The sequence below is a fragment of the Hypomesus nipponensis genome, chromosome 13, assembly GCF_054491055.1.
Source record: "Hypomesus nipponensis isolate SF chromosome 13, ASM5449105v1, whole genome shotgun sequence".
NCBI lineage: Eukaryota > Metazoa > Chordata > Actinopteri > Osmeriformes > Osmeridae > Hypomesus > Hypomesus nipponensis.
The window spans coordinates 2510969-2523064 of record NC_140373.1 but is presented as its reverse complement, the minus strand read 5'-3'; the positions used below and the strand labels follow the sequence as shown (position 1 = coordinate 2523064).

The 12096-nt window shown below is 44.9% G+C and overlaps 1 protein-coding gene across 4 annotated transcripts in view; it reads left to right on the top strand.

The window, feature by feature from the left end:
- Positions 1-90: 90 nt before the first annotated feature.
- The window catches only part of LOC146259444 (calcium-activated potassium channel subunit alpha-1a-like), a 64088-nt gene continuing 52082 nt past the window's right edge, over positions 91-12096 (top strand). For 2 of the 4 annotated variants that reach the window (XM_084670360.1, XM_084670361.1), the window contains exons 1-2: positions 91-904; positions 8182-8328. In XM_084670360.1, the coding sequence (XP_084526486.1) occupies positions 617-904; positions 8182-8328 (435 nt within the window). In that variant the 5' untranslated portion in view covers positions 91-616. Of the gene's footprint in view, positions 905-8172; positions 8329-12096 lie in introns of all 4 variants that reach the window. The other 2 variants (XM_084670363.1, XM_084670362.1) reach the window with 1 other exon arrangement.

The window sequence follows — 12096 nt, the reverse complement described above, 5'->3', positions numbered from 1 at the left end:
GTAGATCAGTGAAGTCCTATTTTGTGACGGGCGGGGTTTATGGGTGGAAAAAAATTAGTGTGCATTTGACCAATGAGCAGCAATCAGAATGTAATCCCACCCAGACGTGTAAATCGAGATATCAACCTTTATTCTGGTTTTCTACCGATAAAAAAAGGAGAACAAAAGATGAATCCTCGTCTACCGCCTCCTACACAGTATCAAGAAAAACAACCAAGCAGGAGTGGAGAAGACAATCAAACCTTGATGCGGTAGCCTACCTGCCTAATACATTTGAATTAAAAAATAACCAACGGAGAAACGGGGACTGAACGCACTTTAAAAGTAAACGCAATTTAAAATAGTTCGGGATTCCTAACAGGAAATTCTTTTGAAGAGTTCACGGTAAAATGCGGTTAATACAAAATGAACATGTGAAGACACAATTTACCACTTGTGGATGAGTGGGGAAAGAGGCACAAAGGAAAGTCTGTTCTTTGAAGTGAAGTTTGTGCGAGAACAGCCGGTTCTATTGATAATTACGGATGAAAACACGGAGGAGAGGGAGCGACAGTTAAAGCAATATGGCTGAGCGGTTGGGCACGGGGCGCTGGCAGAAACTCCCCAAAGCTTCTGGATGCTAGCTATTGAAGATGGCAACAAATCCCTGGACATCGGTAGCAGAATAATGCCGAAAAACAGAAATAATTTCAATCCGGACTCATCCTCTATCCACATATCCAAGATGCATGTGAACATCCCTTTTTCTCCTGATGTTCCTTGTGATAGCAATGGCCAGCGCATGTGGTGGGCATTTCTCGCCTCCTCTATGGTCACTTTCTTTGGAGGTCTCTTTATCATTCTACTGTGGAGAACTCTCAAATACCTGTGGACTGTCTGCTGCCACTGTAACGCCCCAAAAAAGGTACGGCATAGGTTTCCCATTACATCATATACACCTAGTTGCAGAAATCATGCATATTAAATATTTTGCAGATCAGTAATTGCAACTTTTGTAATTTATCCTTGTACACATTTGCCTGTGTAGAAAGTTAAATCATATATGGTGTCCATTGATCTAATAAATCCCATTAATGATCAGAAAACATCATGTTTTAAATATAATAGTTAGACATGGGTTAAGACTATACAAATGTAAAATGTCTTGGTCTACACTGAAGTTTTCGCTAGAATCTAATGATGTAATTATAATGTAATTATAACTATCTTTGAATGTATGTGTACATGTTTTATTCCAGCAGATGTATCACGTGTAGCACTCCAGACCAGTTCTACACCTCTTGACACCTGTTGTTGAGTAAAAACAAATGTGGATTTTTCCTACAGTGTCTAAATGTAAAATAGTGTTCTGTAAATGCAGACTATAGAGAAAACTACAGGGCAGGAATAAAAAAAAAAAAAACTTTAATCAATATTCTAAACATGATTATTAAATAAAACAAACAACTATTAATAGTTTGCTTTCATTAAAAGTGAAATCTTTGGCCAATTTGTGGCTCATGCTCATCACCAACATTCTATTTTGAACAACAGTTCTAAAAATATAGTGTTGCTCTCATGTAATGCCTCTGTTTGGTACACCCAACTACACTGCATACTCATACACTTATATGACTGGTTTCCAACATTTAGGAATAGTTTTCCCCAGCCTAGATGCACACTCACAGCTACTGCTCCAATACATGTCAAACATTATTGGATGCCCATTAGATAAGCTTAAAAGTACAATTATGAACCCTAATTATTGTGTCAACCAATATGTACGTGTATTCAGTAAGTATTGAAACACAGTATCCATAAAGGTTCCCCCCCCCCCCCCCCAAAAAAAAACCTTGTGTTCTTGAGTATGCTATAATAATGAACATGTCTAACTCAGGCCTATGCATTAACAGCGTTATCGGAGTCAGGTGGCTGAACGGTGAGGGAGTCGGGCTAGTAATCAGAAGGTCGCCAGTTCGATTCCCGGCTGTGCCACATGACGTTGTGTCCTTGGGCAAGGCACTTCACCCTACTTGCCTCAGGGGGACTGTCCCTGTACTTACTGTAAGTCGCTCTGGATAAGAGTGCTAAATGACTAAATGTAAATGTAAAATGTAACACCCAATTCCAATGGGTTGTAACCAGGTTAAATTGAACTGAAATTCAATTAACATGAGATTGGCTTAACACTTGTGCTGCCTTCGGGTCACATGACCAAAAGGTTCATAATGAACCATCGTTGTGTTTACTCAATTTTACCCAATACAAAAGCAAATAAAAATAATTTTTTTTCAACCTTGTTTAATGTGGGGGGGGTCTGAGACAGCCCAACGGTTAAAAGAAAATGTTTCACTTTGTTTTTGTATGCGGTAAAGTTGTTGCAAACGACGGTGGGTCCCAATGACTTTGGGTCAGAATGACCCGAAGATAACACAAGGGTTAAGAAGCAAGAGACCAGCTGTAATTTGGGCAGAGATGTATCCAGAACAGAGTACATTATCAGTCTGCTCAATATGCATCAAGAGATGCAGCCATCAGGAAGCTTTACATTTACATTTAGTCATTTAGCTTATCCAGAGTGAGGCAAGTAGGGTGAAGTGCCTTGCCCAAGGACACAATATCATTTGACACGGTCGGGAATCGAACCGGCGAGCTTCTGATTACTTGCCCGATTCCCTAACCGCTCAGCCACCTGACTCGCAGAAGCAGAAGGGACATGCCAGAGGCTGTTTGAAGGGCACGGCTCTGACCTTCAGTGATCTCAGCGTAGGCTCCATCCTGTTTCGTTCTCTTATCTGCCCTGCCTGCAAGCCATTAAATCAAATGACTCCAAACTACCTCAGGTTGATTGGATTGAACAGCTTAACCATTAGTGCAGAGATATAAGATAGATGTTCAGTGGATTTTTTTTTTAAATCAGCGTCACATTGAATCAAAACTTGGCAATCTAGACCAGAAGGAGATGAATGTGCTCCCACATGAAAGCACAGTTAGGCTCATGTTTGTCCATACTGCTGGTTAGTAACTGTGTCATCTAACCCTGACTCATTATCCTCTCAGAGAGCTGCTGTCCGTCTGCCCTGAAAATGTGTGTCTTGGTCACACCAGTAATATGTGTTATGTTCTGTGAGACACGGAGAGAAGAGGAGAAAGTGATTCCTACAGTCAAATCAACCTGTTGTTAAATTGACTCGTCCGCTATTAGAATGACTCACAGAAGTGAATAGACTTGTCTTCCCAACTGTCGCTCTTTCTGTCCTTCTCTCTCTCCCTCCCTCCATCACTCCCTTTCCCCTTCTGCTCTTCTCGTTTGCATTTCTCGACCTGTCCCAACTGTCTTCTTGTTTCCCAGAATCCCACTCCCACAGAAATGCAGTATCAGGCAGGCACATACGGTATATACCATATGAATCAGGGTTTTTTTTTTTTGTTGCTAAGCAACTAGCAAAGTATTTCATTATAAGAGAAAATCTCCCTTATGCAATTGTCTAGGCTCTGGCGGTGAGTGGAGGAACACCTCCAGCCCCCACCCAGTCTGCGCATGTGATAAGCATTGCAAACATGGGCTTTTAGTGTTCGGAGATGGAGGCTGATAATCTGTTTCCTCCCTGTTGTTTTGAGTATGTTCTTGTTCTGTTTGGCTAGCTTTTTTCAAGCCTAGAACAAGGAAGCCAGTCTCTAACAGTAAGCCCTCCATCTTCATCTCCTCTGATTGCTCGCCTATGGGCCTGGTTTTCCTGGCTGTCTAATGACAATCGATGAAACTCCTCTGCTATGAGATACTGAGGAATGACAGCCATTATCTGTCAGGGGAAAGAAGTTCACAGAAAAAAAACAGTGCAGTAAATAGGTGATGCTCGCAAAAATCATGCCAACTTGTATATTGTCATAATGAAGTCTCTTTCTAGGATATAAAACTTAGCTGGATACCCTGTGCTCAAAATATGTCTTTCAAATAATTTTTTACCAGAGCCCCTGCCAAGAATAACTGTTGTGGTTCTGGACATATGAAAGTCCACAGTGTGTCAACGTGTGCTAGCTCCAAGGTGTCATGAGCCAGGACTAAGGAGCCATGGTTACTGGTGCTCGCCAGCTCTTACCTTGGGCCACGCACCTCCGGGGCTTCGCAGCCCTGCACTAATCAATGCACACATCCTGTGAGATGACTCAGTCCGTCTCCACATGTGGAGAGGAGGAGGGAGGGGGGGGGGGGGAGGAGGGAGGGAGGATCTGTCTGGCTTGTGTTGCTGTCTGGCTCAGGGATCTAGTCCAGAACCGTAGCCGTGTAATCACATTTGATGTTATTGTGTTGACACATAACCATTGCAGGATCCCACCAGGTTAGCTGACCATGTAAGCAAATCCTTTCCACGTAAAAATATACAGCATACAGTATTACAGACCACCAGGAGCATGCACAATCTGGTTTGTGAGGTTGTCAGGAAAGGTCATATGAACTAAAACAACAAAGATAATTATAGTTGGTACGTATAAGTTAAGTTTTGAGTCTCAGTATGGAGGCTGGTTCTGGTAAAAAGCAGATGCTCTATCCACGAACGAACCACCACCATCAAAACAATACCACACAATAAAGAAACACTCAGGTATCAACAGGTGAGCCCATTAACAAGAACCCCTGACAGCCTTTGTCTTGAGGAGCCCATGTCTAATGCTGTGCATGTCTTCACCATTGATCCACACAAACCCATTAAGAGCAGGAGCCAGGGTACCCTTTCATACACGGTTAGATTGTTTGGATTTTAATGAAGCAGGTCCAACAGTATACTGCATAAAATTAGACTCTTTATTCAGCAGATGGTGCAGGCTATCGATTGAAATAAGAATAATGAGTCCATTTTGTACCGTGCCGGTTTTGGCAAAGCTTTTTGTAGATACTTGATATGCATGTTCAGAGATAATAATAGGTGTACCAGGCTAGGATTCTTCTGATTCCCCCATTTCCTGTCTTTCAGCGCTGTTGAATTGTTAATTCATAATTTATGCTTTGGGATGTGTATTAATACATTTTTGAATAATGCAAAGACTTTTGCAGGAATTGTCAAGAGCCACATGTTCCATTCTTATTTAATGTACTTTTCCTGAGAAGATTTATTGTGTAAATGTATGTTATGTTGATCAATGGTCCCTAGATGTGGTCGATTTAGGGTGGATAAAAGATAATCTATATTTAGTAGACTATATGATCCATCAGTTTGTCAAAAGATTATTTTTTTATGTTAATGTTTTTTTTTAGATGAAGCCATATAGTATTTCACATTTACAACATGTTTCAACACTTCTGAAAACTATTTGGAGAGGGATGACGGATGGAATGTGACATAAACATAAGGGTAAAACCGAATTCAAAACGTATTAACATTTGATCATGAAGCTTGAATGATGGCAAACTGAGGTCCAATTGATAAAAGGGCAGCTCCTTACATTAAAGTTAAGTTTGGTCCCCTCAAGATGAAGCCATATTTGATTCATGAGGGAAGCTTTTCAGGACTAATTGGGTGGAGGGATGTCTTCCATCATTGCTGGCCATTCATCTTTGAACTTTGCCTTTTTTGACATTAAACATTTATAAAGAACAGGGTTTTTCAGACTACATTTTTAGACATCATCATTAGTTGGTAGAGATCAGTGGGACTCCAATTATACCTATTCAACATCTTCATTACTTCCCATCACGATTTTCTGGTGACTCATTCATAATTTCTCTGAAGTTTTACCACACCCATTTTAACCAGGTGACGTTTGGAAGTCACCTCAACCACGTGCTTCCTTTTGAAAGTATATAATCAGATATTTGGAGTTTGAATAACTATTTTAACATGATTGCTGTATATCTGTCAATGGTGTGTCGGGTTCTAGGTTAACTAAGTGCTGGACATGAAGCCAGTTCAGTCAGGCCCCTGTTCCAGACGACTCAATTAAGGATTAATCTTTTTGTTAAAACATGATCATGTTTGGGTGCCATGGCCAGGACATATGAAGTGCATCACAACTTAGTTAATCTGGATGCCTGGCCTTGCTACAAGTCATTTGGGGCCTCATTAAAAATAAATGTTATCCAGGGAAGTTTTAACACTTCTGGGGTGTTGTTTTTTGGCAAGGCAAAACCTATATTCTCTTACCATATATATATATATATATATATATATATATATATATATATATATATAAGGGGTGGGAATATTTTGGTACTTCACGGTTTGATTCGATTCTTGGGGTCATGATTTGAATTAAAAATCGAGTAACGATCTTTTGCAATTTGTAATACATTTTTTGTTAAATAAAAAAATAAAACTATTTTTCACATTTACGTTTATTCATTTAGCAGACGCTTTTATCGAAAGCGACTTCCAAGAGAGAGTGCTTTACAAAGTGCATAGGTCACTGATTCACATTTGTGAATTAATGTGAATCGCTAAAAGACTGAATCGCGATTCAAATGCGAATGGGTTTTTCCCCCCACCCCTAATAATACATATTTCTTTATTATGTTCCCCCACGGAGTGATTTCGATAAAAAGCGAGCGAGTTGTGGTTTCCCTCTGGCTAACTAGCTAGTCAAAGTGCGAACAAGCGAACTACTTGAACACTTTGAAACGCAGGTGTTTTGTAAGGCACCTAATTGGGGCACATACCACTCAGATCGGGTGTCCTGTCTGTGTTGGTCAGAGAATGTCTCGCAGAAAGAGGTGATTCGCTGCCACAATAAAATAAACGTCCTAAACCGAAGCCTTTACCCATAGAAAACTCTTAGAATAAGTACCTCAGCTTATTCCTTGTGCTGGTGTCTGACAGTTCAAACATAGACATGAAACCATGTTTCCACTTACTAACCAGACAAACATCTCCTTGATAACAGCAGGGTACTTTAACACACATACTGTCAATGTAGATTTTTTTCCCCTCACAGAATAACAATCTCTCTGTGGCGCACCTCCGTAATGTTCTCTTTGTCATGGTGAGTGTGATGCAGTTGGCATTCATTCACTCAGTCCTTGAGTTGCGTGAGCGCTGAACCCCCCCCCCCCCCCCAGCTCTGAAGATTTACGGTGCGGTGGGGGTGGGGGGGGGCACGGCACATGCCGCATAGTTCCATGCCAGGAGTGCTTTGAAGCCAACTGTCCAATCAGAGAGACACATGACAGCCCCCCGTGCATGCTGGGAGCGCGGCGTGCTGAAGTCCTGGGCGTACACTGCGCAGTGGCGAGGTTGCCTTGCTGCGGTAAATGGCACAATGTTAAAGCAGCTGTCGGTGAATGACGCACACACTGTACATAGTAGCAGTAGGGCCCACACCAACAATGGTAGTGGTCTCTTAGAGACATGATGACGAGACAAGCTCAGTTTGAGCCCAGGCCATCATCACAGCATCTCGAATCTCTTTCATGCTTTCACCATCATCACTCTGAGTTCTTTTAGCTTCTTGCGTATCCGCTGAAATGACGTAAACTCTCCACTCCAATCGTTTCCACTGCAAACAAAGTAGATCCGACAATCTGATGACACCAGCAAGGTGGAGTGTTTGAGTCTGTGTGTACGAGTGAGCGAGCGAGCGAGCTCGAAGAGAGAGGAGAGGCTGAGCTACCACGGCAACCCACCTGACTGTGGGGCTTGTGGCAGGGGAGCAGAGCTAACCTGTGCATCCTGTCTAGATTTCCTGCTCTGTGAATCATGCCAGTCCCAGTAGACAGACGGCCCACTCACTGGAGCAGAAACACCAGGAGCTCTCTGGCTACCATGGAGACGCTCCCGGGTAGTCTCCCAGGCCCTGGCCTGGACTCTGCATGTTTGTCTTGCTCTTCGCCTCCTCCTGGACACAAAGCTGCTTCCACAGCCTCATCCATGTGGATGAGGGGACCTCGTGTCAGGTGGAGCGTGATCACACCGGGCCTTTCCATATTTGATGTTCAGGTCCGACAGAATGATTTCAGTGTCTAACCTTGTCTCCTTTTTGTTTCCCAATGCACTACCCTATCCTCCCCCTGCTCCCATCTCTCTCTCTCTCTCTCTCTCTCTCTCTCTCTCTCTCTCTCTCTCTCTCTCTCTCTCTCTCTCTCTCTCTCTCTCTCTCTCTCTCTCTCTCTCTCTCTCTCTCTCTCTCTCTCTCTCTCTCTCTCTCTCTCTCTCTCTCTCTCTCTCTCTCTCTCTCTCCCCCCCCCTCTATCACCTGTGTAAGCATGTTCAGCGAGTCCACAATCCCTTGGGTGACGGCATCAAGCGAGTTGGGGACAAAGTGACGGAGGTAGCTGCCAGTGAGGTGGGATGGATGACCTCTGTGAAAGACTGGGCCGGGGTCATGATATCAGCACAGACGCTGACGGGCAGAGTCCTGGTGAGTTCTCTACTTCCCTCCTTCAGTTTGACTTCCACCAGGTGCATCAGAACAGCCTGCCAGGAGGACAAGTGAGATCAGCATAGATAAGGCAGTCAATATTCACAGACTGCTCAATGATGGACGAAATGTTACAACCGGCTGTCATTGTGCAGTATGCTTCCTTTGATTGAATTTAATATAAATACAGGGCTTTGTTAAGGGGATGGAAGCGTTCGGAATTGGGAGTTTGGAGAACATGACGTATATTCACAGACTCGCAGTGATGTCAGCCAGCTCAGTTGTCAGCAAGTGAGAGCTGAGTGACATTTGACACCAAACCACTGAACTGCCATGATACAAGATTCAAGATATTTATTGTCGTGTATACGGTTTAACAAAGTTATCCGTACAATGAAATTCTTATAGCGCAATGTCCTCCTTCCACATAATTACAATAAAAAAACACTAAAAAGAGAGAAAAATATATAAATATACAGTCAGAATAAAATAAAACTCGCCAGTGTTCTGATGGAATATCCACCTCATGTTGAGTATCTCTCTCTGACGTTTTCAGACAGCAGAATACATTTACATTTAGTCATTTAGCAGACGCTCTTATCCAGAGCGACTTACAGTAAGTACAGGGACATTTTCCCAGAGGCAAATAGGGTGCCTTGCCCAAGGACACCACATCATTTGGCACGGGCTGGAATCGAACCAGCAAACTTCTGATTTACAGCCCGATTCCCTAACCGCTCGGCCATCTGACCCTCACAGTACAGTGTGTCTGGACAGTCCCAGACTCTGAAAGCCCAGCCGTCAAAACAAAGAGATGACAAAGTGACAAAGCGGTGGAGATTTGAAAGCGTATTAAGGCCACACACCCCATAATGCCCTTTAGCCCGGGACAGCTCACAGTTAACCCTGTTCACATGGGCCCCGGCCGGAAGTGATCGCCATGGCGCCCCGCTGTTGACGATGTCACATGGAGAACACATGCTGCTTTTTGCCTCCGTTATCCTCATTATATTGTGCGGTGGGATTAAGAGAAGATTTAACGGCATTAGATTATAGTACCGTCATCGTGCTTAACCCTCGTTTCCCCTCTCCTGCGCAGCCGAGCGCCTCGATCGTGCTGCCAAGGACAGTCCCCTGCAGAGGAGGGCACCTCATCGCGGCACGAGGCGCTTGGCAATGACACGGGTCTCGAAAGGCCGGATGATTCCGCCAGAAGTGCTTAGTGAAGCTAGTTTAGCGGCGAGGCCTAATGAAATAGCGTGTGTGTGGGAGTGTCGTGCCAAGGCCCGCTGCAGTACTCATAGCATTATCCCCGCCCCCCTCCTTCCCCAGCTGGCTCTCTGCATGGTGGCTGGGATTCATGAATGTGCCCTGGATGCTTCCATTGTCAAAATGGGAAAGTTTCAATCTAGACGATCTGATTGGCCGACCGCTTTCATCCACACGTGTGTCCACGTAGACACGTTTATTCAGAATCTCCAGTCAGAAAATAAAGCACCTCGTTATAGGAAACACCTCCGATTTATTTCACCGGGACAAAAATCTTTTTGGTTTGCATTGCAGGTCCTGGTGGTAGGTTAGGTTGGTGAACTCGAGGTGACAGCTCGGAAACAAGAGAAGGATTTATTTAAAGAGGATTTGGTCTGCCCCCTTGTTTGTTCTCTGACCAAGACACCAGAGTATGAGGACATGATAGCAGCAGATAGAAAGCTGTGATCTAGATATCACGCTGTGAGGGATGCTCTAGGTCCCGTCAGCTCTGGGGACAGGGAGGGGATCCAGGCGTGGGGGCGCGTGTGTGTGTGTGTGTGTGTGCGTGCGTGTGCGCGCGCGAGTGTGGGAACGTGTGCATGCATGTAAATGCTTGTGTGTGTATGTGCGTTTGCCCCGGCGCAACTGTTTAGTCAGCCCTCGGTCTGTAACCACGGCAACGGCAGCTTACCTAAGCGGAGCAGCTGTGTATTCCATGTCGCCTTGTTTAGGAAGGCCAAATTAAAGCCTGTTTCTGGGCCATCTGAGGGGGTATTTTAGTCTTGGAGGGGGGGGGGTGTTACGAGAATGACACAAATGAAAGGTTTTCTTCAGCCAAACGGCACAATGACTGTTGATGGTGGAGGGATGTAGATACTGGGACCAACAAGGGCTCACCAGATCCACACTGTGGGACCTGGGAGGACTGCCTGGGTGAACCTGCAGATTGGGAAACATCCACTGTTGTCTTTCAGGGTATTTGCCTTTAGGGTCATTGGCTACATCCACCATCTGTAAAATCATATCTGTTTGAGCTCAGGTCTTCCCCATCTGTGCACTCAGATAAAACAGAACGGCATGTTTACTTTCTAATGACACGTCAACCGCCGGTTGGGATGTGGGGGGTGGGGCTATATATATGGAGACACCCCCCCCCCACCCAGTTAAATAGAACGCTCCATCTGTTAGTCACCTTATTAGCTTTCCTCCAGGTTATCTACTCCAGTCACTAGCAGCGCTAGCAGATGTGTAGCATCGCACACCTCCCTCTCTTCAGTGCAGATGTCATCACCTGTGTGTCGAACTGGGTGTCAAATCAAACAAATAAGCTGTGGACCTGAACAGGGATGCTGATTTATACCCACCTGGAGAACCCTCCGCTGATCTCCTGGCTATTACACACCTACGCCTCGCCTCAGAATCAATGTTTATTCACGGCTTTTGAATCCTCACCATGCCGGGTGTCTTCACCCGGCCTTGTTGCAGTGACTTGGGGTGGGGATCGGGTTTGGATGTTGGGTTTGGGTCTGTGTTTCAGTAAAGCCTGTTTTCTCTGCTATGACAAACTCCTGGCTGGGTGACATTTAGCCCACCTAGGCTTGGCTGCTCCTGGCTAGGGGGGGTGGAGGGGGGAGGGTTGCCACGTCACTTGGGTGTTCTGCTACCCAGGGAAGGCTGTTCTATTAATGGCACCATGGATCTGCCTCTGGTGCCGTGTGACGTACAGTAGCGTCTATAGGACCCTCTGACCCTTTGACCTCCATCCCAGCCCTGATGTGCGGATGGTACCCAAGAGAAAGCCCTGAATCTGTGTCCGAGCCGATCTCCACCCCTATCGTGTTATCTTTTAGCCTATCATTAACTATTCAACGTTGTTGTGTATTGGTTGACACTGCTAAAGGACAAAGGATCATTGGACCAATGCCATAATGGGGAATGAGACGTCCACTGGCAAAACAAATGGTGATCATATTCATAGACCGGCCGCGAGGGATGGAGGTTAGCCCGTGAAAGTCAAACGAGGTGCAGGTGACGATTTATGGGAATCTGGAGCGCGTTTGGGTTGAACGTCATGGAGCAGCACAGGCTAGAGGGAATCACGACCCTCACTGCTGGAGAAGCAGAAGGACATTTTCAGCCAACGGGACAATTTCCCCTCTTCCGTTGAGAGCTTGGGTGAGTGGCAGAGGAGCTACAAGAAAAAGCTTTTTGTGTGATGAGAGGAACGAGGGCGACGGGGGAAGGTGCGAAAGAGGAAGAGGCTCTTTGTTCTTCGAGGTGAATGCGGCACAAACTGCAGCATCTGACCGATTGTATCGAGGGAAGGGTGAAGCTCACCCGTAGTTGAAGAGACTCGACGCAGAATGGAACTAAAAGCTGTCTCATTTATATGTACATTTAGCAGACGCTCTTATCCAGAGCAACTTACAGTAAGTACAGGGACATTCACCCCGAGGCAAGAAGGGTGAAGTGCCTTGCCCAAGGACACAACGTCATTTGGCACAGCAGGGAATCGAA